The sequence below is a fragment of the Clytia hemisphaerica genome, unplaced genomic scaffold, assembly GCF_902728285.1.
Source record: "Clytia hemisphaerica strain Z4C2 unplaced genomic scaffold, Clytia hemisphaerica genome assembly, whole genome shotgun sequence".
Classification (NCBI taxonomy): Eukaryota; Metazoa; Cnidaria; class Hydrozoa; order Leptothecata; family Clytiidae; genus Clytia; species Clytia hemisphaerica.
The window spans coordinates 925,830-952,712 of NW_027103728.1; the positions used below are offsets into that span (position 1 = coordinate 925,830).

Below are 26,883 nucleotides of genomic sequence, written 5' to 3' on the forward strand. Positions count from 1 at the left end.
TAGCTTGAGTAGAAAAATTCTATGATGGTTATATTCTTAGCATATTCTTAATTTTTTGGCCATTTTCATCATGGATTTTCATCATTTAGTTATAACAATGAACCCATATTACACTTAGCTCCATCATTCCCAGTAATTTTTCATCCACAACTATTCTTCCAGGTAACGCCGGTGGCGAAGGTCAAGGCCATGAATACATGGGTCATTTAAAAGAACATCAACATTCGCAAGATCACGACGAAGATCGATTGGTCTACATCAACCCTCACCTACATCATTATGGTAAGAAGTTCAAAGTTGGAAGTTTATTGATATTTCCCGAATCGTCAATTTATCTGAACAATGATTTTGAACAAGCATTTCAATAAAACTTCTTTCAGCTGAAACGGTGTTTTTTTTCAGAGGTCGACGGATACCGACATCACCATGACGACGACGACGATGACGACGAGGAGGACGATGATGAAGGTCAGTAAAATTTCTCTTTGTAGACCTCGTTCCAGAGGGAAGGCTTCATTACGACAAACTTATTCAGTGAGTAGGGAACCCCGCATCCATTGGTAGTAAAGAGGCAGTTTCTTTAGAACCACCGAAAAAAGAAGAGGTTTTGAATTTAAGATCGCGTATAACTTTTGTGGATGGATGCAATCTCTATGTCTTCAATTTTTTAGATGATGAAGGTGATGGACGAGATAAAAAGAAAAATGGAATTCAAAGACAAAAACCCGATACCAGAGGTGAATAATACTTATAGTTTAAACAATTAGCGACAAGAAATTTACAATAAAGCACTTAGTTCTTGACAATTTATTGAGATGAAACATCATTCTGAGACAAAATTATATAATGGGTGAGTTAGATATCCTGGACTTCCAAATCTTAGTACCTGGATATCAAGTTCAAAAACCGAATATTGATTTCCTTTTCCAGATTTGAAGACATTCAACCACCATCGTCAGAAACGACACGTGCATCACCACGGCTTTCGACACCATTATTGTCATTCCTACGATGGTTGTCACCATGGTGACGGTGATGATGACGACGAAGGTGATGAAGAAGACGGGTATCGACGGACGACAGGTCGTGATGTGTCGCATTTGAGTTATGAAACTGAACAATATGGAAGAGATATGCAACATGATATAGCAGAAGAAACACACCATGTGGAAGATGTGGGAGATGCTATTGAAAACACAAGTAAGCAAACAAAGTTTGTATTCGGATTTTGTATACTTTTGGATAAGAAGATTTTCCACCATTTTTGCATGTTAAGACTCGATTTAAAGACGTTTATTAACTACGTCTTTCGGAGGCATCTAGAAAACAACAAGTCAAAAGAGATCGAAAAACAATTAACAATTCTTGCAAATACAGACCATATGAAAACAAACAATTGTATATGAAAATGGAATCAGAAAGTCAGTGCGACTGTATAAAGCTCACTTTAACTTTGTTTTACTTTAACCATATTTAACAATGACAAACTTTTTAACTTTCCAGTCAACGCAGGCATAGCACGTGTTAAACACCTTGGTCACGACATTGAAGCACCTGATTATGATCGGCGAGGACATTTCTATCCGAACGTTCACGAAGAGGACATCGTGGAGGAAGTGGAGGAGCGTTTCCCGCATGTCTCGCAACGTGATCTGATCAACGCCGTCATCGAGGATCACTATCATCGGCGACAGGATCACCGACCGTTGGGAAGACCGGTGCACATTCACCGACATGAAGATGAAGATGATGATGACGATGATGATTAAGGAAGTTTGGCGTAATGAAGAGTGACAAATGATATTAGACTCAAAATTATCTGTTTGATAATTATCTCAGAAGGCTTGTAATCTTATTTAAACTTAAGCAAGGATCGTAACTTCTTAGTTTTATTCCTTGATCCACAACCACCAAGTGATTGCATCGGACATTAGTTCGAACCACAATGCAATGCAATATGGATGATTGTCGACGATGATGGCCGGTTTTAAATGAGCAGTTAATTTATGGCTTTTGATCGAAAAATAATTAATACTTTGATGGGTTCAGCTCACAAAAAAACTTTACAGTTTACCGTACAGAGAATTTACATTCTAGGATGATGTTGTTTTCATTTAAACGCTTAATGATATACCCATAAAAAATTTGTTGTAAAATAGATGGATATAATATTTTAATTTTCTAAAAATACACTATTTCTAAATAATACAAAATTTACCAAAATATTCTATATATACGTTGACTATTCACAATTCATATAAATTAGTTCTAATTAATTAAAAAATAATATGAAATATGAAATATTAAGAATCACAGCTTCTAGGATAGGTTTGCTGTAAAACTTTCGATTGGATGATTTTATAATTAAATTATGTATTGTTAATTACCACGACGAATAAAGGGAAGAAAATTCTTGACATTTTTAAATGCTCAGAAAATTGAGCATAATGAAATTTATCATAGTACGTCGTGTTTTGCGCAACAAACGAAACGAAATTATAACCTGAAGTAAAATAATTATCAAAATTTAAAAAATAAAAGCGTTTTAGTGATTTCAAATCAAATAAAACTTTCAACGATAATTTACAAAAAATGCTACAAAAAACTTAAAAATACTGAACAGAAAACCACCGATTTATAATCGTTCAAAACGTTAAAAAAAATCTTACTGAGATTTTTGGGTCATTTTCCTATCATAGAGTAAGTTTTTTTCCTTTGGATGCCGATTAACCTAAAAATTTAGACTGTTTTCGATCTTTCTTTCCGCCAAGGCGCCGAAGGTATGTCGATAGAGGGGTGTAGAAATGATTTACTTACCCTTATCCGCGCAGCAATCCCTCCATGAGAACAAACAAAGAATATCAATGTAACTGTTTTACTTCGTTGCTGAAAAATGTTGAAGATGCTCTGTGTGGATTTTCTGATGAGATAGAAAGTGATTTATTGGTCATTTGTCGCGATGATCTGGTCATGAATCTTACCAAGGAGAAGGTGAACAAAACAACCATGAATAGAGCAATCATCAAACTGGTAGAATCCACACTGTTCAAAAATGTTGATCCCTTCTCACTGGTATCACTTGACGCACTCGAGGTTTCTTGTTCTTGTTTTATTGCTGACGATTCAGAATTGACGGTATGATTGCCACTGTTCAATCGAGTGTAAAAGTAAGGGTGCTCATTGGTTGGACAATGGAATTTCTCAGTTGGCCTCCATCTAAGGGAAAAATACTCAATAAAATAAAAGTTGATTAAAATCGATTCAAACTGAAGCACCATATAAGAAATTTTTCGTAAAATTATATTTCTATATTTCCAGCGGTAAGTGTACAAGGGAGTGAGATATATGATGTCGTCTACAAATGTTGAAAGTGGTTCCATAGGAAGAAAAAAGTAAAATTTGGCAAAGCATCGCTTACGTTCGGACTTTCTTTCCAACTGGTTCCAACATTGCATTCCAAAGAGCTAAGGCGGACGCAGCGTGTGCTTTGCCGGAGAAGTGAAAGCAATCAGGTGCGAAGAAGGAGCGATCTACGGAGCCATCAGGTTTTCGTGGGATGATAGTGTGGTCGAAGAAAGGTTGGAGAACAACCGTGAAATCGTCACGTGTATCGTATCTGAGGAAGTACATATAACAAATATTTAAACACAAATGAATCTCTCAGAACCCTGTGAGTGACCATATATGGACAAAGGCGTTTGTTTCCTTACGGTTTTGAACACTTCAAGTTTATGGACAAAGGCGTTTGTTTCCTTAAGGTTTTGAACACTTCAAGTTTATTTGTTCATATAAGGCAATTCTGATTTTTCTGTTAGAAACTAATAAAACAAGTGCAGCTTCTTGACTGTAGCATATTACCTTCCAGAGCTGACCAATTTATCATATCCTTCTTGGTACTTCTCCAATACACCACTGGTGAATCGACGGGCTTTCTCGCCATACACCGATCCACACTTGCACTCCAACAAGTGAGTGAAATCGCACCATGGTGAAGCTAAGTCTTCAAGGATGGTCACATTTGGTGGTGAGACCAAGTTGACGAACAGCTTTGGTACACGTTGGTGAAGATAGTCGAGAGTTTCGGTGACCTCTGTTAACAAAAGATTAATACAAAAATGATCCCAATCATATATTGTAGTTTTTATTTATTCTCGGGTACCTATGAAGCGTCCCCCCGCTAATTAATTTTTTGAAAATTTTCCACCCAGGACATTCTTATCCCAACCCCCTCCCGCTTATTAATTTTTGGGAAAATCTTTTTAAAATTTCCCTCTTTTGCCCTACTGTATAACTGCAATATTAGCCTCCTTTTCAAAAATTTTCCACCCAGGACATTTTTATTAACCCCCCCCCCCCCCGCTTATTAAGTTTTGAGATTTTTTTTGAACATGACCTTCTTTTTTTATCACGTTTTCGGTTGCGTAACATTTGCTTTCAACCTGCTTGATAAACTCTCGATATAGGATTGTGTGAAGTGACCTTGAAATTTAATATTCCTAAGACAATGAGAAATGTGACTGGAATGTAATGTATACCCTTCTTCACTGCAATACTGTTGCATGGAGAGAAATCTCGAATTTCACGAGTTTTGAACCAGTGATATTAGTGAGGTTAAGCAAATCGGTGTAATCACGACGACGGACGAAAATGTAACATGCTGGTGAGTTTCAACCAATCAAATTTCGTATTTTCACTAGCCTGTTACATTTTTCGTCCGTCGTCGTGATTATCCCGGTATACTTAACCTCACTATTGAGTCGAAACCGATGTGGGTTTTAAAAAGTAAAGTGTTGAAATATGAGAAAAAGGGAAGGATTATATGCGAGAATCTTTTTGTTCGACATAAAGCACTATGTTTTACCGAAAAATTAGATTTGCTCACCATTGATGAAATTTGGTGGTGAATACTTCTCCTTATAATTCTTCCACCAACGACAACAAGAACACAAATCATTTCCACCAATGAACAATGTCAACACTTTCCATGAACCGAAGAAATCATACTCCGGATTCTCCAACATCTTCTTCACAAAACGTTTGGCTTGCTTCAATAAACCATACGCTGTATTGCCTGCAAATGGGAAGAAGTTATGGAAATGAAAAATAGCACTTAGATATTCGAAGAACTTTCAATAAACTCTTGATGATGGAATGCTTATTAACTAAGGCATATTTTCTATTCATACAAAAGAGTGGTTTGACAGACATTTTCACGAAAGATGAAATTCGCTCGGTTGCGAAAAAGACATTGGAAGTTCACTTTGTCTTTGTGATAGACAATATCATAATACCACTCCTTTTCTCTTAGATACAAACATTTGATTTTCGATTGTGAATGTGGATGTTTCATCTACTGTATACTGAGTAAAAACTGTTGATAGCTTAAAAAGAGGTAGTCGACTCTCAAGAAACTCAACCTCTACAACTCGAATGTTTTTCTCGTCCATTCAGTTAACAATTCCTTATTAAACCTTACTCCATAATTTGAATTTTTCTTACTCAAACAAATCTGTGTTCCCCGTGCGGGTTCAACTGTATATGATTTTTCAAAAATAATCAATTCTTACCAGAGACAGCCACATCAAGATTTTCGTTTGGTATAGCAATCAAAGGAGGGCTAATACCCTTCGAATATCCTTTCAAATTCGGATTGTATTCTCTTAAAATGTTAGGTAAGGTGATGACAGAACGAACAGTCTCGTCTCCGCCGATAGACCATGAAACGCCATGATACTCGATGAAGAGATCGATAGGTGTGTACGCATTTGCACCGAAAGCAGCTGTCAACGAGTCGCCAAAAGCAGCTACAATATCGATATCATAAGGTGTCAACTCGTGTACTGTTTTAGCTTTGATGTGAGTGTTGTTCTCAAGAATGCAATTGAATTGTGGGATCACATGAGGATCATAGTCTGGCCTGTGATGACCTTCTTTCTGTAGGTGATGAAAAGTATAGTAAAGGATTTAAAAACAGATGTTTTGTAAACAAGAAGAACTGCTCTTTGACTTTCATTTGAGGTCAATTCAGATTCAACACAAAAAAACATTCACTATGCTATCTGGTTCATTCTTGAATAAACAGTGTGAGACGAAAATACAAAGATAGCCTTCAGAGTTTTTACAACATCCTTGAAAATGAAGCCTCGGTACCAATGGAAAAGTGATGTAAAGAGATACCTCAAGAATAGCGTGTGCTTCGACAGACAGATTAAACATTTTGCCATGCGTCATTCGATTGATGAACTCATAAATATTTTCATCTCCAGCTTTCGGTGTTGACGTCACTTGGGTCCAGATCTCCCTGATCTTCTGTAATCGTTTTTGGTCATCGCTGCTTAGTGAATTGATGGTTTTCGAAAGAACGCACACCAGTAATACGCCATGCAACAAATTCATAATTATTTCCATCTAATTTTATTGTCACTGATTAATTTATATCTATTCATGAAATAGAATGATCGAATTAATCAAATACAATAAATGACTGTGATCGTTCTGAACCTTCTGTGAGGCTTTTAGTTAATGCAACAAAATATCGAAACTGTAAAATGTCTGTTCTTGCAGAAATCTTTACTACACCCCCTCCTCTATCGCTATCCAAATCGATATGAAAATTAAAAAAAATGCGATCAACGTTAAATACTAATTCTCAAAATCAGATTTAAGAAGTGTGAAAAAGTTAGTTTCACAGTGAAAAGTAGATAAGGTTAAATACGTTAAGAGAAATCCTTAGATTCGATCGTTTTCTATTCAACAGTAACTGTTCTTAACCTAAACAACAAAACGTTACGTGACTAACGAACGACGAACCTTTCTCATACCTCTGTACACTTTATCTAAACAACTAAACAAGCACTTCAAAAAAATACAAAAACACAAGAAAGCTCCTTATACCACACATGAAAAAAACGTTTTAGATCAAATAAAAGTGTGAGGTAACTTTATTCCTTTGGATACGTTTTATTGTCATGTGACAGTTAAAGGATTAAGCAAGATGTATATATATGATACTGTTCGAAACTTTACACTTGACCTGCTATTGTATAAAACTTTGAGCTATAATGCTAAGCAACCCCAGGACTGACCCGAAAATTGGAGTTGCTTATAAAGAAATGTGTAAAGGAGCTATAGTGTAATCTCTACATTTGTTCTTGAATTCTCTTTTATTTTAAAAATATTCCACTTAAAAATAGTAGTTAATAAGCAGGTAGTTAAACAAAAAACTTGAAAAGACTCTAAAGATCTGGAGATTTAATTTATTAACAGGGGACCTGATTGCTAGGGGGTTTAAAACTTGAAATTAATTTAATGAAGGTCGTCATAATAGATTGGGCTTTTCCAGAAAAATTTTTTACCCCCACTGTTTAGGATATTGATTTTTCGAAGTATGAAACCCCCTGGATACCTACTTTATTAGTAAAGACCCCCTGGATATCCACTCTTAAAAATATGCTCAACTTCCTGGATATCCTCTCTTATAAAGATGCTTACCCCTGGATGTCGTATTTTTTACTCGAAAAGACACTTTACCCAGCTTTACCCCCTAGATATCGGCTATCCTCAACAGGGGGAGGGGGCACGGACTATTTCTGGAAAATCCCATTTCACACCAAATATGTTAGGGATTCTAATTAGTACTTTGTAACTGAAAGACCCCCGCAAGGAATGCTTTGTAAGATTTTTTGCTGTTAGTGTCAGCTTAGTGAAAATCTTTGAATCCTAGAATGTAGAGGTATAGTTCCCGAGAAATTCAAAATATCGATGATGAAATGTAACGTCCCAGTCAAAATAGTGTTCACATTACGTAAAGTGAAACATTTCATGCCACCATTGAAAGAGCAAATTGAAAAAAGCCTTAAAAGCGGTGTAGTTTATAAAATTACTTGTCCATGCTGTCAGGCATGCTATGTCGGACAAACGAACCGGTACATGCTACAACGTTTAAAAGAGCATCAACGCACATCTAGTCCAGTGGGGAGTCATCTTAAAACTTGCAATGTAAACATCACAATTGACGACATAATGATTCTCGCATCAACAACAAAATCAGAGGACTATCTAATGACATTAGAGGCATTATCTATTCATGAAATACACCCGGGACTTAATAAAAAGGATGAGTACAAAAGCAGAATGCTAACAATAAAAATATAATTGTTTAACTATTCCCAGGTGAATAGTTGCCTGGGAATCGTTTCTCAATTTGTTTTGAAAAATGATTCAATTTTACTTTTTGTTAGAGTTGTAGATGTAGGATAGATGTATGGATGTAATTTTTAGAGAGTATGTATAAATGTTGACGATTGATTTTAACTGTTTTTAATGCTTTTATATCTATCTATTTTACTTTTAGACCTGATGATGGATAATAATCCCAAATATATTGTCAAAAATAAAATAACAAAATAGTTGGTACCAATCTTATGAAAATCTTTGGTAAGTACATTTGGCACGATTTACATTTAGTACCGGGTGTGCCACAAAGAAGTTACCCTTTTTGATTTAATATTGCAGGCGAAGGAAAATAAAAAAAATATATATTTTTTGAATTGTTTAAAGGAAAGCCTAACTTAAAATTTGGTGTATTATTTTTGAAATTTGCTTTATTAGTTAAGAAGTTATGGACAAAAAACGAAAACATCAATTTTAAAAAATGTCAAAAAGGCAAAAAATGAGGGTATCAATTTATCAAAAATAACTTTTCCCTCCCTCCTCCTATGTTTTATGTATTCATTTATCGATCTCTTTGTGTAATTTAACGAGCTCCCAGGTATCATCAAGGCACAATATGAAAAAACCTTGAAAACTTTCATCAAGCCTCACCAAGAGTTTCTAAAGCTGTTGGTCGGTTTGCGTAAAAGTGGACATGGAGACGGTTTGACCCACAGGGATTATAAGAGTGCTTCAATTTGTTGGTTTTTTGTTTTTATATGTTGCTGTTAATATACAAAATCTCACTGTAAAATTTTTTCACCAGAATTTGCACCAATCTGGAAATATCGCGTTACGTACGGGACATTTTGCGTTACGTACGGGACGGTTTTGAGAAAATTCTAATTTTAAAGCTTTAATTGTAACATAATCCTTGTGTTGTGTGGCATCTTTCGTTGGATCATCCAATGAAGGATAGGTTGAAGTAAAATTTTTTGCCTTGTTTTTATTTATAAGTGCTAGTGGGAGAAATGGGTAGAGATTTTACTTCACGGTTGAGCTTTTATGTCCCGTACGTAACAGTTTGGTTGAATGAACTGGTATAATCTTTTGTGAAACCATTATGACAAATAATTTACATAGATTTCTTAATTGATATCTGAGGATCATAACTAAAATTTGAAATTTGCTGTAAAAACCATAGAAAAAAAGATATTTTAACTGATTTGAGCCTAATTGGAGATGGTTCTACGTGAATGTCCCGTACGTAACACCTATAAAATTGGGCATATCTCGCGGAAAGTTTGGTTTAAAATTTGTTTTTTTTTCAGTTTTTTGTAAGTTTTCCAGATCCCTCTCTAAAAATGATTGCTAAATTCTCTGGGTCTACATCGTTTTTCCAAAAAACTGCTTAGAAATAAAATTTGTCCCGTACCCAACTTTGTCCTGTACGTAACAACAAATTTCTATTAAATACACAGCTGTTTCTTAAACTATATTTTAGTGTTTACTTCCAATTTTATTGAACATATGATGGCTGTTATCAATCACCTACCTTCAAGACAACTTTTTTCAGTCAGTTGAGTGATTGAGAGGGTCATTGATAGCTGTGAGGGAGTAATACAATTCAAAAGGTTGCAATACAGAGTCCAATCTTTATCTATAGTGTGACCCACTAAACGTAACCTGAGATTTCACTGAAACCCTTTAAGTTTTTTCTCTAGCTGTTTCTCTAAACTTATAAGTTATTGGTTTGAAATTTTAGCTGACCCTTTTTCATGATATAGAGCCTAGAGATGTGAGAGAGTGTATGTAGTATTTTGAAAGTTTGTCCCGTACGTAACAACAAAGAACTTATGATTATCAGCAATAGTAACATATTCATTTGAGGCTAGATTGCTAACATAAACAAATTATGATAAATCTTATGTTTGTTTTTTAAAGTAGAATAAAACAAGATATAGATAATAATGAAACCAGTCAATCAACGAGTAAGAGAGCATCGCCAGCGTATGAAAGATTCATTGGGAGGTGAAGTATTCAAAGAGATGAAAAGAGGAAGGATAGAGAAGATCAGGAAAAAGCAGAAAAAAACAACTACTTAAAAAATGATGAGGCAAAAGAGGAGTATTGCAAGAAGGGAAGAGCGAGTAAGAGATTACAACAGGCCAGAAAAAGATAAAGTGAGGGACAAACATCTGAGTTATCAATTTTACAAAGAAATAAACTAATTGGCAAAAAAAAGAGAAAGCGAAATTCTGAAAACATGAGAAAAGAACAGGACACTTTAAAAATTAAAGTTAAGCTTACATACAACAAGAACAGAAGGCTTAGAAGACAGTAGGCAAGCAATGAGAATGAAACCAGTCAGTCTGCAACCCCAGAATCTGTAAACCTTGATACATTAGTCATAAACAGTGTATCACCTCATGGAAAAAGACGCACCCTACAAAGATTAGCCTTGAGCAATCCTCCATTAGAAGTCCGTCCACTTTATGTCTCGATAAGGTGGAAAGTAGGCTCAAAGCCAAAGAAGATACCCGATCTTTTCTTCACGAGAAGGTCATAAATTTCATGAATCAGGACATTAATTCTGTTGTTGTTCCCGAGGAAAAGAAAAGTCATAAAAATCTGCGATGGCATAAAAACTCTATGGCATAAGTTTGAAGCGGAAAATTATGACAAGGAAATTTCATATGCTCAATTCTGGCGCTATGTTTCAGAAAATATTATTAAGCCGAAGCCAGAGGACTGGGGTGCATGCTTATAGTCGGGGAGCAGAATTCAATATCTCGAGTTAGAAGCGTTTTTGCTTAACCCTAAAAAAGAATGGGGTTGTTATATACCGTTGGAACGGAAATTTTATGCTGATTATGGAAACCCAGGTCTTAAAAAGCCTATCCTGGACGATTTTGAAAACGAGGCTGGAGTTTGCACTCCTCCGTGGTGTTTTTTCGGTTTTACTTGTTTTAGAAAAATACTGACTGTCATCAAAGTAAAGGTTTTTAGAATTTAATTTTTTTTGAAAATTGCTACCAATAGAATTGCCTTTTAGCAAAAAATTCAAAATTTTTGAAAAAAACATTTTTTGCACTCCTTCTTGGAGGTTTTTTGCAAAAATCAGCGTTTTTACAAAAATATACTGCTAAAACAAGTCTGCTGGCAACTGAAATCCGGTTCAAATGACCCCTTTAATGGTTTTGACGGAAGAACTATATCTTACCATGACAAAAAACCGAAAACTGCTGTCAAAAAACAATTATTTGGCCTTTTGCTCTCCTTCTTTGGTGTTTTTTGACAAAAATCGATTTTAGCCGTTTTTAACCAAAATTCGACTTTTACAAACTATTCCCTTAATTTTGGAAACTGAATGCCTTCGTATCTCTAAAAGTTATTCTCCATTATGTAAAATGATGAAAAAAATCAAAAGCTTTTTGACCAAAAAGTTATGTTTTTGAACGAATTTCTGCCTAATGGTCCAGGGGAATTTCAGGTTAATTTAGGGAACCCAAAATTTGCGTACACGTGAACTTTTTTGATTGAAATGTGTTCATTAGGTAATTAGGAGTGAAAAACCATCGAGTGACACTTTTCACACCTTGGGCATTTTCCATAATGGTGGAAATTTCAAAATGGCGGATTTTGTATTTTTTTGAAATTTTGATGTCTCTGAACATGAACATATTATATACCGTTGGAAAGGGTTTTTCATGCTGAACAACTTTTTTGCTTACAAAAAAGGCATAAAATGTACTCAATGTGAGTAAAAGGGGACAGAAGGTGTTAAAATGATGTCATCATCACCACCAAAAATTTGACATTTGCTTCAAATTATTGAAAAGGATTTTTCATTACTCACGAAAAAGTCTGAAAATCTAATAAGTAATGTGCAATGTACGAGTAAAAAGTGATAGAAGGTATCAAAATAACGTCATCACTGTCCAAAGCATTGACATTTGATCCATTATATTGATGAATGTCTATATACCATTGAAAAGTATTTTCATGCTGATGTTGGTGCACCATAAAAAAGCACTGATTACAAGAGTATATCCATGTATTCGATCTTTTTTGAGCTAACATGTAGAACTATGACAGGAGAAACTTTGATAGTGTGGAAGAGTTTTTCTGCATCTTCGGAATTGCCCAGATTGTATTTGTAAAGTAGTACCTGCTTCTTGATCTTTGGGGAATAACACAGTGGCATATCTACGGGGGGATGGGCGGTGCTCCCAAAAAAAAATAAAAATTGACCAAAAAGGTCAAAGTTTTCCCAATAGAATGTGAAGGGGTCTGTAGTTTTTGTAACCTTTTTCTGGCTACATTTGACCTTTTTAAGGTATCCTTTAAGCTGCTTGACATTTCTTAGAAGTTTTTTTTTACGTTTTTTACTCTTTTTATGACCTTATTCTCACTAACTTTGAGATTTCCAATGCCATTTGTTAAGCTATTTGAACTTGCTTACAGCAAAAATTTACGCCTGCGGCGCATAAATTTCCTCTAAAAAAGGTGAAAATTTTTCCAATCTCGCCCCCCGAAACGAAAACTCGTGGCTACGCCTCTATTACACCGTATGTTTGTGGCGGTTGAGTGAAGTCTTCAATACATAGTCTAGTGATTTTATCGAAGGCATCTGTATCATTTAAAGGCGATTTAACGATGGTATTTGTTCTGTAATTGAATTGATGATTGGATTACAAAGAATCGGAATCCCAAGTCTGAAATATAGGCTTGCGTTATGATATAGTTGAGATCTTCAAACTTTTGAATCACTATGATAACAAATCATGTGTTTCTAAAAAATTTAACCAACAAATACATAAGACCTGAGAACACAGCTCTGAACTGGTAAAAGTTTTCGAAAATTATGGTGATCGTGGACCCTATAGTAACTCTCTTTACTATCGAGGCATCAAACAGTGGAATAGCCTCTCTGAAAAAGTAGTTAAATCTTCAATCATCCAAGATACAAGAGTTTAAAGAAGATCTTGGAAAGAGGAAATGTCCCCGATTTCCCAAAAAATTGGGTTTGCATGAATTTGAGAAAAACTTGCGTGAATGCGTGTATTTTTGGTCCGCTGGGGGCCTCTTAGTTTGACCTGGTAATCAAACCTTTTAACCTAATCATCGTCAAATAGGAGATCTACCTAAAGCGTTTAAGCGCCAGTTCTACAGACAGGATGTGATGTGATGTACCACAGATGCAAGGTATTGTAAAAACACACAAACGTATAACCCCAGAACTCATATCAATTGAAAAAAGTGGACTAAAAAACCATCTCTATGATAAAAAAAGAGATTTGCCATTCCCGTTAGCACTTAGCCCCTTCAAGCTCCCCACCTGCTAAGAAGTTCTCAACGGTTTATTGATGCTACAGGGGTGTAAAAATAAAAATGACGATTATTTAGTTTTGCTTGATGACACCGATGGTTTCTTTGTAGCTGCCTGCTACGTAAGCGAACTAGATGAAGCGAATCTGTAATGAACTAGATTACCCTTGTGGGTCAAGCGAATGTATTTCAGAGCATGACTTCTAGCCTTCGGCTTATATTTCATTGCTATTGCTTTATACTCTACATTACATCCTACATAACACATTACTCAGTAAAATTTCAGACTTTTAGTATTAAGCGAAAAGAATGTTCAGCTCGAAAAATCCTTTTCCGGGGTGTCTACAGAATTGTTCTCATTAGTTGCAAGGTTTTAAGTTTTGTAGGGTCAAATTTTAGGCATTTTTCACGGTTTTCGGTTCATTTATTGAGTATCTTTAAGGTTTCTCGGGGCTCCATTTGATTTTGACTGGTAGTACAATACTCTTGAACGAGGTGTGTATAAAAGATTATTTCGTAGTATTTTCGAGATTACGAGAGAAACGAGGGAAGCAAGCACGCAATTTTTTTGGAAATATTGCTTGTATAGAAAGAGACTTCGGGAAAACACAAATCGAACCACAAGACAAAAAATGCTCTTTTTCAAGGTTTTCAAGGAATTCCTTTAGATCATGTACACTTTTCAAGGTTGTTTGGTCTATTTTAAAGTTTCTTCATAAGCTTTTCAAGGTTTTCAAGGTCCTGTAGTCACTCTCTTTTCAATAATTTGAAGCAAATGTCAAATTTTTGGTGGTGATGATGACATCATTTTAACACCTTTTGTACTTTTACTCACATTGAGTACATTTTATGCCTTTTTTGTAAGCAAAAAAGTTGTTCAGCATCAAAAACCCTTTCCAACGGTATATAATATGTTCATGTTCAGAGACATCAAAATTTCAAAAAAATACAAAATCCGCCATTTTGAAATTTCCACCATTATGGAAAATGCCCAAGGTGTGAAAAGTGTCACTCGATGGTTTTTCACTCCTAAGGACCTAATGAACACATTTCAATCAGAAAATTTCATGTGTACGCAAATTTTGGGTTCCCTAAATTAACCTGAAATTCCCCTGGACCATCATTAGGCAGAAATTCGTTCAAAAACATAACTTTTTGGTCAAAAAGCATCAACGGAGGAGATCAACTTTTCATTTTTTTCATCATTTTACATAATGGAGAATAACTTTTAGAGATACGAAGGCATTCAGTTTCCAAACTAAAGGGAATAGTTTGTAAAAGTCAAATTTTGGTTAAAAACGGCTAAAATCAATTTTTGTCAAAAAACACCAAAGAAGGAGAGCAAAAAGCCAAATAATTGTTTTTTGACTGCTGTTTTCGGTTTTTTGTCGTGGTAAGATATAGTTCTTCCGTCAGAACCATTAAAGGGGTCATTTGTACCGGATTTCAGTTGCCAGCAGACTTGTTTTAGCAGTATATTTTTGTAAAAACGCTGATTTTTGCAAAAAACCTCCAAGAAGGAGTGCAAAAAATTTTTTTTTCAAAAATTTTGAATTTTTTGCTAAAAGACAATTCTATTGGTAGCAATTTTCAAAAAAAATTAAATTCTAAAAACCTTTACTTTGCTGACAGTCAGCATTTTTCTAAAACAGGTAAAATCGAAAAAACACCACGGAGGAGTGCAAACTCCAGCCTCGTTTTCAAAATCGTCCAGGATAGACTTTTTAAGACCTGGGTTTCCATAATCAGCATAAAATTTCCGTTCCAACGGTATATAACAACCTCATTCTTTTTTAGGGTTAAGCAAAAATGCCATTTTTGGATTCTGCTCCCCGACTATTATGCATGACCTGCATGAACCCTGAGTTTAAACTATCATGTATAAAAAAAGCTTTACCCAATATTAATTTAACAATCAAAGATCTTTCAGAGGAGACAGTCCAGATAGTCAAAACAAATTGGAAGAATTGCATGCCAAAATTAAAGCATGTAAAAAAGAGTTTAAGTACTTGGAGTGGGCAAAAGAAAAAACATCTGGGACAAAGCTTACACTTTACCACACCAACAAAAATTCTTGTTCTGTGAAACTGCTTGTTTTCTTGGAAAAGTTTCAGACTTCCAAGCAATTTTTAAAAATTTTGTTACGTACGGGACATTTTTTGTCACCCCCAGTGGCTTTAAAGATGCTATTTTATACTGAGGATTACTTGACCTTACAGTGTTTTATTGTTTTTTTCTCCTCGTATATAGCTGTAACTATAATTTAATCAGTTTAGGTGTTTCATGTACTTCTATTTTAGAGTTTATCATAGTTAATATGGGGTAGAATAGGATTTTCCGTTAAAAAATTCATAAATATGTTGAAAATTTTTTGCTTATGATTCTTTCTATGTGTAACATTTTATTGAAAATTGATGGCAACCATGTAGTAGGAGTGGAAAATATCAATTAAGGGTATTCCAGGCTTTTTAGAAAAAAATTATAGTAAATTTTAATGATTGTTACGTACGGGACAATTTTTTGGGTGCCTTCAACATTGAAGTAGCCGCCATTTTCTTTCAGATCAGAATCACGTAGGACTGCTTCGGAATATGAAACTTAAATCCATAAGGTAAAGAAAAAACGTCATTACAATAAAAAATTCAAACAACAGAAAAAAATTTTTTAACCCTTTTTCATGTCCACTTTTACGCAAACCGACCTGTTTGTGTGGATCTTTGAGGAAGATAAAAAGTGAGTTGAAAAAAATGCCTCGTATGACAATTCCTCAAAGAACATGGGTGTGTATCGAATATGTTTTACAGGGATCGTTAACCGATAAAATTTTTAAAAGAATCTTATTTCTATGGCTTGTCATATTAAATCGAAAAGGGTAACTTCTTTGTGGCACACACGGTATATTTGAAGTATAGTATGTCAAAGTAAAATGTTAGAATTGATATTCCCAATGAAATAACGACAACTAGTTTGCAAGCAAATGATGATGCATATAAACGTTACAACTCGCAATCACCAAAAGCCACCAAGTGACACATTTCTGAAGGCTTGTTAGCCTGGTTTAAATATATCAAATCCAAACCGGACCAGAGATTCCCGCAATTTGACATTTTTTGATAAATTTTATCCTGCTATTTCCGAAACATTACGCCAAAAATCACTGGTAATTGCACAACAATATATAGATATTCCTGAAGAAGACGACAATATCATCATACATACTCGCAAATTGCTTTTATTCGCCAATCGCAGCACCTTGATTAAGTCAAAGGTCAATCCTGACTTTGATGTTACGATTTAGACTTAGAGTTATGATTGCGTGGAGCTGTGTGAATTGGTTGACTTAATATATAGATTAAAATAAACTTCAGGATCTATATGGCATTGACACATGTGGTCTTTACAGGTCTTTTCTCTCAATCAAAAATAATAGCTTAAAAGTCACAGCCGATACAAACTTTAGAAATCGTAAACTTCTTAGATATAACATTCAACCTAAAAATATAACTATATAAACCCTATTATAAACACAAGAGTGAACCGATTAATAATTAAGTACATCCCTAGCATTATATCATCTCGAGAATTCCATTCAGCAAAAAAGCTTTCGATCAAGCAGCACCCTAATAACTAATGCCCTAAAAGCAAGTAGCTACAAAGAAATTCAATGAACAAGAAAGATACTGTAAAGAAAAGTCAGAAACATCAAATCATCTGGTTAAACCCTCCTTTTAGCTTGAATGGGAAAACGAATATTTGACAAAAATTCTTAATCTTATCTATTATTGAAATTCTAAACCAAATTATACACTGGTATTGTTCCTGCATACGACAAACGATTTTAAAACAGACAAGCTCACAAAGTTTCTCTTTTTAAAACTTATTTTCTTAAACACTTTTTTTCAGGACCACCACCCTTTGCAGTTACTACACCTTGGTAGTAACTGTTTTCAGAAAAGATTTCCAGGTACCACCCCTGTTTTTGAGTGATATCATAATAAATGCTCGAAATTACCCTAAATTGCGATTATTTTTCAACCTAAAGCCATTTTTGTGCTAGATTTCGTCATAAATCGTAAATTAGCTCTAACTCTTTAAGTACATGTCAAATCTTTGTCAAATTAGGACCAAAGACGCATCTACAAAAAAAGTGTTTTGAAACCTTTTTTCCATCTTGCTCTAGCAGTGATTTTCTGTTTACGTCCATTTTTACACCGAAATGTGTCCCGTCCAAAATCATTGCACATTGCCCCTATTTTAAGAGTGTTTATTGAAGGTTTTTTAAGTTTGAGAGTAAGCTCAATCTGTATGTGTTTGAAAACCTGTCAAAAAGTATGATTTTACCATTAGGTTACCATTCAATAGGTCCCAGTGCATTGGTGATTGGAAGTGACACCAAAAAATGTCCCGTCCAAAATCACAATAAGATTGACAATATTTCTGAAATTCTGCAGGGTAGAAAGATTTGAATGGCTGAATATTGAAATCTAGGATAGAGCATATTTTAATTGAGTAAATCTAAGATTCAAAGCTCTTCAGATTTGATTCCAGGGGTACTAGAAAAAATGTCCCGTCCGAAATTATTTGTCCTGTCCGAAATCATAACTTTTCAAATATGTTTCAATTTGTAATAAAATGAATGTTTAACATTCAGGAAGTTATTAGCAAGACCTAGTGGTAAGAAAAATGTTCAAACAGGCCAATTGAAGTAAGTTTTTATACCTTTATTTGAACCTTGAAAATAGGAATTGATTTCGGACGGGACAATTTTCCTGTAAAAATAGGTATTGTATTAAAACCACTACTGGAACAAAAAGAGTGGAAGATTCTCAAGTATTTTCTATTTGGAATAGTAGTATATTTACTTGTATACTTACTGATAAGTTTAGCAAAACTTGAAATAAAACAGATTTTTATGAAAATGATTTCGGACGGGACAGGAAAAATTTAGTGCAAATCACCCTGAAAAAAGATGAAAAAGGTGATACAGATTTTTAAGATCTATTCTAATTTGAGGAAGGCCTTTATACGAACAATTTCAGGCTGTTCTACAGCTTCCTTACTTCCTCAATACATTTTTCTGATGTATTCTAGCCTTTAGTTTGCAAATTTTGTCCGTCTGAAATCATTTTCGATATCTACATGCCAATCAAAAGAATGCAACATACTCTCTCCAGTGCAAGTTAGTTTTGATTTTTTTACCACAAATTTACCATTTTCATACATTCTAACAGCTCCATGAGCCCCTATATCTTTATTATTAGGCCTTAAAAGGTGGTGTCAAGGTACATTTCCATGAAATATAGGCTATAGACTGTCATAGAAAAGTAGAGTTATGTTTAAAAAATGAACTTTATTTTTCATGATTTCGGACGGGACACGGTACAGATTTAGCGCAAATCGCCCATAACTTTTGATGACCCATCCAAATTTAAGTTCATCTTTCTTCTGGTTCTTTCAAAATTTTTAGATAAAGCCTGTGAGCTCGACCAACTTCGCTTGAGAAGTATGATTGACAGATTAAATTCTTCACCCGCGCTGTCGTTCTGCGAGCATTCTCGGCTAAATCCTCGGACCGTGTTAAAAATGGTAGACTCAGCTGTGACAGATCATTTCCATGGAAGTTGTTGGAATGTTTACAAGAAAAAGACTCTTGACAGAAAATCCTTTGTTTTATTGTCAATGGATGACAGTGTCGTTATTAATTTAGTTAGATCTGACATATTGATGTTTGTAAGTGCACTTTATAGTTTTGATTCCCATCAAAGAATCATTTTCTGGTTTTCATCATGTTATTAGATACTGTTTTAGAGCTTTAGAGCTAGCCTGCGAGTGGCTGTCTCTGTCTTCCCACCCGTCCTATACTACAATTAGCATGAAGTTTTATTGCGGCAGGCAAATTAATTTGCTTAGGTGTACGGTCCAAGGTATTGCCCGAACTTTTTCATGCCATTTAGGTAGCAATCATTTAGTGATTAGGAACTTGAAAAAGTCCCGAAACAAACAGCATGACCCAAAAATACAAGCACAAACATCAATTTTTGAAAAATTGATGTTAATTGCGCTTGTTTGGGCCAGACGTCCGCGCTCGATAGGATTGATCATCGGAACGGCTCGATGACGGATCGATATGTGATCGATGGATTACTTAACGATCCGGATAGGAGATCGATACTCAAGATTTTTTTAAGCTTATGATTAGTTATCGATTATTTGTCAATCTATCATCGATCTTTTATCAATATCGGTTACGATCGATAACAAATCGATTAAGGATCGATGACGAATTGATATACCTTTTTTCAAAGAGGACGTCCTGTTGAATAATTATGTAGTCCAGCCATAGAAACAATGATAGTGTACTGTATCATGCATATTGTAATAATTACGCATGGTTTTATCATTGTTTTTCTGCTGGACTACATAAGTAGTCTACATACAGTCAGGCGCATCCTGGCAAATGAACGGGGTATTTTTCACTTGCGATTGGTGGCAAATGCAAGGGGTCGAAAACAAAAGTGATGTAATAGCACTGAATACCCCACGCAATTGAACCGGGTTGGAAATATTGTGCTTCATTTTGAAGAACTACATAGATGAAAATTTTTTTCCATGGGTCAATTTTGTCTTCGAAGATTGAAGAAACTTTTAAAGAAAAAATAAAGTTCCCGGTTTTCTTCCTTTTTTCCCGTTTTCTGTTTGAAGTTCATTTTTATTCATATTCACGCTTTTAGCCTGAGACGTCCTATCTCATTTGCACTGGGTGACGAATACCCCATGCAAATGCTCACCCCGTTCATTTGCCAGGATGTGCCTTACTGACATACATATTGAACAGGGTGGCCTATTAACGATCGATGACGAATCGGTATACTCGATTGAAATACTAGCTCGATAATGGATCAACGAAGGATCTGGATCGATACTCAAGACTTTTTAATGGCTGAATCTTCCATCGATCTCCTATCCGGATCGTTAAGTAATCCATCGATCACATATCGATCCGTCATCGAGCCGTTCTGATGATAGATCCTATCGAGCGCGGGACACCTTTCAGCCTTAAATCTTTTTTTAATCTCTTGATATCGAAAAAATCAATAAAACATACAGTCAACGTAACGTATACAGTAGACCTCATCCCCATATGATACAATGATGATAAACCATGATATGACCAAGAAAACAGCTCAGTACACACAGACCGCCACAGACCACCACCACAGCTTCTAAATATTTTTCATGTGACTCCGCCATGATGTTAGAAATGTTGTGATTATCTCGATTATTAAGCAGTATTTTTGTTGAAAAAGATTAGATTTTTTAAATAAGCGAGACAAAAATATTAAATTCCCGTCAATCAAACTAAAATAATCAGATCCACGAATTCTCTGAACGAATGTTTTTGGTATTACTGCTAACTTGGAACATGTATTAATGACTTTTTAGAAACTCGCAAATTTCAGTCGCTGGTTTTCCTCAAAACGTTCGAGGTGCCTGAATCCAGTCAAAACCTTTAAACTTTTAGGAAGCTTCCTGTCGGAAAAACTACTTCATATATGTGAAAAGAAGGTATGTAACATTATGTTTAACTCAAAGAAGTGTGGCTTGTATCATTAGGGAGATTTAGTGATTTTTGTACGATTTCTAGGGGCTCTGGGCGTTGCAGTTGTTTTCAGTTTTAATATGACGACGTCATGGTCTGAGATGGAGAGACCTAATTCGTTCTCCATCGTGGCGTTCTCACAATTTTGATGTTGATTGTTCATTTACATTTACCTAGTACCCCTCTAGCATCTAGGCCTCAAGAGTTCATCGAAAAGCATCCCTTTACAGCTGCTTTTGTTTTGTTTTTTAGTTATCGTAAGAGTTTGTGTGTAAGAAAAAGGTCTAAAAAAGAGTGGGCGTTGGAACCTACCTGCGGACCCTGGCTAGAGGGGGGAGGAGGGCGAGTAAATTGGCTGAAAGTTGGGTATGTGCAGCACTCACGCAAGGGGGGTTTCAGGGGATACTCGATTCCGCAATTCTGCTAATTTTTTCTCCAATTTCCGTCAAACTGTTTAGAATTGAACCTAAATTCTGCCACCAAAAATTCCTTTGAAATTCGAGATTATTGTCAAAAATTCCGCGAATTTTGAATATTTTTTGCCAATTCCAAAATACTGCAAAAGCTCCACCAACCATGAACCCCCCCCACACAAGTCAAAGTGTTCAAACTTCTCCTGTCTCTGGCAGATTTCCGTCTACGTGAAGTAAATAAAGATTTTGTTTCTTTTAGGGAGCCGTACATATTCATTTGACAACGCATAGCGTCAAATTGACGTTATGAGGGGGTGGGGGGTTTTCAAAAGTTGGGTTTGACGTTATAAGAAATCAAAGGTATACCTTTTTGTCAAAATCGCGAATATTTGTTTTACCACCAACCACACTATACTTTTTAAGTTGTCGAAAATATATTTGTGTATGAATTACATGAAAATTTGCTTGCATAATCCCATTGGTTCGCGCTATGATGTCATTATTACGTATCATATTTTCATTGTTTGCGCAATCAAGCGACGGCACGGACCTAGCGCCAAGTGGAGCTTTTGATTTCTTCCTAAATAAAGGTCATTAGTTAAAAGAACACATACACGCACGGGTACAACCAAGTACGGACTTTGCGATGGGAAAACTTTGATGAAAAAATGGCAACAACTTTTGGTATACAAACTTTCAAAAGTTTCAAACTTGCCAAAATTTAAATATTGTTAAATTATTATTGTTTAATATTGTTTAATTTTATTAAATTAAATATTTAAATTCTTTTTGGTCAAGAAAATGAAGAAAATTATGAAACTTAATCACCTATTTTCAGTTTCATTTCACACTTTTTGAAAAGGGGTTTTTTACTTCAAATGACAATAACCTGCAATAACTTTTAAAATAATTATGCAAATTCAAAACGTAATACATCAAGTTTAAGCTAACCCATCCTCTAACTGAATTAAGTTAAATCAAGATCATGGGACAATTTGTTTAAGTCCAAGGCATAGTTCAATTCAGGATCACTCCCCCCCCCCTAGTCCAGGTTCTACCCCCTTTCAAAATTAGATAGAACCCCCTCAAAGTTGGTGTCATCAGGATTTTTTCCCCACTTTGAAGATATTAGGCGAGACCAATTTAATTTGTTGTTCTACGGGCCCGACTGACCCTGTTTTTGCTAAAATCAAAAAAATAATAATATTGAATTTCCACTACAATATATTTTACACACTAGTTATTTGTAAGAATCAAATTTGAATAAAGCTGAAAATTAATTCAAGAAATTGAAAAATTTAGAAAATCAAGCATTCCATACACTAAGATTTTATCATGATCTTCATCAAAGGTAAAAAAAGTGAATTTTTGAACCAGATATTTTTTGGAAAACATTTTCGGTACAAAACAACCCTGATATTTTACTAACCGGCCGACCCATATTTTGCTAACGATCTGCCCGTAGAACAAATTAAATTGGTCTCACCTTATGCACCACTCATATTAAAACTAAAATTATAGCATATTCACTCTTGGAAAGAGGTGCTTTTGAGTCTTTTCGTAATATCCCTACTGAAAATTAGTTAAAATAGATTGCAAGGGAAGCAAGCAAGAAAATTTTAAAGATTTTTACCCAGTCCAAGACTGCAAAACTATATATTTAGAAAGAACCCCCTTTCTGAGATATTTTGAACATCTCTACCCCCTCCTTTGTAAAGGCGGTGCAAACTAAGCAAGGAAGCCATCAAACATCTGAGTTTTTTTAACCTACCACCCAGTGTTTAATAGTTATGTATTTTAAAATCTTTTCTAGATGGAGCCAACCATTCATGCCAAGTCACCCCTTGCAAGCCCTGACCCATTCAAAGTGTACACAAAACGGAGTGTGAAAATTGATTACAAGAAAAATCCAACAATGTCAAAATGTCAAGGTAGGCTATAGCGATTTCTTTAATTTGCCCATTGTGATGTATTTCCTTTCAGCAATGATATTTGTTTTTCAACAAGGTATTCTAAAGCCTGTGGTCAAGTAAAACATACAATATAGTCCATAATTATTTGCTCACATTCACTAAGTTCTCTTACACAGCAAAGCAATTTAAATTATATTAAAATTGTATTTAACTTCATGCCTTTATTCATTTAGGACAAGCAAGGATATTTCAAAGACGCTCAAGTGAGAAGCCAAAAGTTCCAGTGTTGCAACCTTTAAAGATGATGATGTTCGATACAGACCCTCTGTCTTTGTTGACAGTGTCACAAAGTTCAGGCATTGACTCTCCAGAACTTGTTTCTACTCCAAAGGATCAAAATAAATCACAATCAAATATACCTATTGAAGCTTTAAATAGCACAGATCCCCTGAATTTATTTCCAGAAGATGATAATTCAATCACCAGGTCAGCTCGCAAACGTAAGAAAAAACGTCATCGAACATCGTCAATAGTTTGTGGTGAAGACGAGGAATCATACAATACTTCAGAATTAATTTCCCCAACTGAAGAAACCCCATCAAAGCAACTTAAATATATCCAAGACATTCGTTCTCCTATAGTCGAAAAGAATAATGAAAAGACAAAAGTATCTTTAAAAAGATCCAAATTTAAGTATGGGAATTTCATTAGTTACAATAACACCAATGTCGAATCAAGTTCAGTTGACAATATTAAACCTTGGCAAATAAATAGGGACCAACGTTTACATAATTTCAAAAAAGAATGGTTTTCAGGGAAGAAGTGTTTATCAATCGGATGCGGGGATGGTCAAATTGTGTATTGGATTACCAAGAATTGCCATCCTTTGTTGATTACTGGCTTAGACATAGATGAAGGATTGATAAATATTGCTAAAAATAGGAGTAGAGAGTTTCAAGATAATCATATAACAGACAAAGTAGATTTCCCGGTATCCATCCCAATGAGTTGTGGTCCTATTTCTACTGGCTTTAAAATCACACCTAGAAATATAACCAGGAATAATAGTACCTCATTCATCCATGTAAGTCTTTTAATATGTTAATTTACTTGTACTGTGATTAAAAACGTCTTTATATTCTCTTCGGCTAAGTGAAAGCTTTGATTTTATTTTTTTGAGCTCTATATTTTGTTGGTAACATATTTATTTAGGGTGATGATCCATGAACCATCTTGACACGCACCTTCATTTCACAAGATGCAATTCTGGAAGGTGGTGACTCCTACAAAAATGGTTTCTTTGGCATGTATGGAAGAGAACAAAATATCCCCCATTTTCTGATCCTCTTCGTGCAAAGTGTCTCTTTCTATCATTACATCGCCATCATTTTACGATAAAGGTTAGACCCAAAAGAGATGCCTTTTGAATTGAGATTCAAGCCTGCACTAAATGGCACTAGAAAAGATTAATTTGAAGGGATATTGCCATAATCATGTAACTGTCTTGTGGTATTTGCACCTAAAGATTTGGATGACAAATTTGTGATTTTAATACTAATGAATTGTTCAAACTTCATTTCTCAGGGCGATTATGTACCAGCATCTCAACAAAGTTTGCAATCCGTTCAACAGGAATATGAGACCATTGTCTTCTTGAGTACCAGTAAATGGATCCATCTCAATTATGGCGATGAAGGACTTAAACGCACTTTCAAGAAGATTTTCTTTCAACTTCGTCCAGGTGGTCGGTTGTTGTTTGAACCACATACTATTAGCTGTTACAAAAAGTCAAGAAATCTAACGGTAATTGTCTTTTTAAATGGAACTGATTTATAGTGAGTCCCACCTAAATTCTGTCATTTTTAATGCATGTACGCTGTAGCCAAATGCATTGGTTTTATCCGTTTTGCTCTAATCTCTAACAAGGATCCATTTTCTTTTGACCTGATTGCTTACAGCGAGTTCAAACTGACATGCCCTTTTTTGGTTACGAAATTTATGCTATCGTAAATCTTATATATAATGAAAGTCTCAAAACCCTTTGTCGTTTACTGTATGTAAAAGTATGATACGACTCTTAACCTAACCGATGTAAATCATATAATGTCTCTTTTTATTGGAATTTAGACTGGTATCCGGCAGACATACGATAAGATGCGATTTCAACCGTCCGACTTTATCACTTATTTACTTTCATCTGAAGTTGGCTTCAAACAATCTGTTTGCTTGGCACATACACGAAAACGAAAAACAAGTAAGAAATTCTCCTCTAAGACTTCGTAATGTCTCCCTTCTTCTGTTATCTTTGTTGGATTGTTTCCATGATAAAAAGTTGTGTTGATTTCATTTTTTTTTCGCACTGAAGTCTTATATCATTTTGAGCGGTAGCTCGTAACGAATCTCTAGTAAAGCGAACGTAATTAAAATTTCTAGTTCAATTATTTTGTACTTATACATTATTACTTCTGTTTTTTTTTTCAGATAACCTTCGACCGTTGTACTTACTTACAAAAGGTGATGGGTGAAGCACAAATTTTAGCATACTTAATTTTTTATTTCTTGTACATTATATTTCAACCTGTACATAGTAACCAAAAACTAAATCATCAAACATACCTAAGTCCTATCAGATCATTTCTGTCTTATTTTTTTCTTGCCACTACTTCCCGAAGATCCATTCAGCTAAGTGTCATTTTAAGATTAATTAGTTAAAAAAGGTGAACATAGTGTCCTCCCCCCCCCCCTTTATAAAGGGGGGGGGGAACCAATTTTCCAATTTTGAATGGGTGAGGGGGTAAAATGAAAATTTGAATAGTAAAGGGGGGAAAAAAAAGAGGGGGAAAAACATCGATAGTTGGCAAATTTGGTGGGGGGAAGTGTGAAATCACTTCAATTTTATCTCAGCAACCAAGGTCAGTCCACATTATATCATGTGATTAGATCATGATTGAAAAATTAACCAATTTTCGTTCTATTTTGTCTAGTATTCCTTTTGCAGCAAAATTTTACGTTTGTGTCAGGTTGAAATTTGAGAAATCTATACGGGTATATGGGGGGAAAATGATATTTTCAGAATTTTTTGGGGGGAAAGCAAAAAAGAGGGGGGAAACTAAGAAACTGAAAAGTCATAGGGGGAAAAAAAAGAGGGGGGAGATTTGAAAAAATCAAGAATTTGGTGGGGGGAACAGACCCTGGAGGACACTATGGTGAAATCTAACACACTTGCTCCTTGGCGGTGTTTTTCAACTGGCGGCTTCTATTTTTCTCCGTTGCTTATTATGCAGACTATTTTGGTTGATTCGCTCCAGTCCAGGATTTCGTATTCGGTATTAGGCTTTTCCAGAAAAAAATTGAATATGAAGGGTGGAGGATGTAATAATTTTCAGTGATTTACTCCCGGACAACGAGCTTTACCCCCGGACAGAGCAAATTTACCGCCCCCCCCCCCAGACAAGGCAGATTTCGATGATTTTTC

General features: G+C 35.1%; 3 protein-coding genes across 4 annotated transcripts in view; 2 read left to right on the forward strand and 1 right to left on the reverse strand.

Moving 5' to 3' along the window:
- The window catches only part of LOC136804938 (uncharacterized), a 28,308-nt gene extending 26,293 nt beyond the window's left edge, over positions 1 to 2,015 (forward strand). The window contains exons 41-45 of the mRNA XM_067061469.1: positions 163 to 282; positions 403 to 468; positions 672 to 737; positions 931 to 1,200; positions 1,504 to 2,015. Of these exons, the coding sequence (XP_066917570.1) occupies positions 163 to 282; positions 403 to 468; positions 672 to 737; positions 931 to 1,200; positions 1,504 to 1,769 (788 nt within the window). The 3' untranslated portion in view covers positions 1,770 to 2,015. The remainder of the gene's footprint in view (positions 1 to 162; positions 283 to 402; positions 469 to 671; positions 738 to 930; positions 1,201 to 1,503) is intronic.
- Positions 2,016 to 2,085: 70 nt separating this feature from the next.
- Positions 2,086 to 6,437, reverse strand: LOC136804940 (phospholipase B1, membrane-associated-like). Its single transcript, XM_067061470.1, has 6 exons — positions 6,178 to 6,437; positions 5,568 to 5,934; positions 4,883 to 5,071; positions 3,859 to 4,090; positions 3,419 to 3,616; positions 2,086 to 3,216 (listed from the first exon to the last, which is right to left on the reverse strand). The coding sequence occupies exons 1-6, from the start codon at positions 6,406 to 6,408 to the stop codon at positions 2,862 to 2,864; spliced, it is 1,572 nt and encodes a 523-aa protein (XP_066917571.1). The 5' UTR covers positions 6,409 to 6,437; the 3' UTR covers positions 2,086 to 2,861.
- A 1,909-nt stretch (positions 6,438 to 8,346) lies between these two features.
- Positions 8,347 to 26,037, forward strand: LOC136804941 (probable RNA methyltransferase CG1239). Of its 2 annotated transcripts, none has more exons than XM_067061472.1 (6): positions 8,347 to 8,436; positions 23,309 to 23,426; positions 23,642 to 24,492; positions 24,993 to 25,211; positions 25,536 to 25,662; positions 25,890 to 26,037. In XM_067061472.1, the coding sequence occupies exons 2-6, from the start codon at positions 23,309 to 23,311 to the stop codon at positions 25,931 to 25,933; spliced, it is 1,359 nt and encodes a 452-aa protein (XP_066917573.1). In that variant the 5' UTR covers positions 8,347 to 8,436; the 3' UTR covers positions 25,934 to 26,037. The 2 variants fall into 2 exon arrangements, with proteins under 2 accessions (XP_066917573.1, XP_066917572.1); XM_067061471.1 differs by lacking the exon at positions 8,347 to 8,436 and adding an exon at positions 20,921 to 21,048.
- The last annotated feature ends 846 nt before the right edge of the window (positions 26,038 to 26,883 follow it).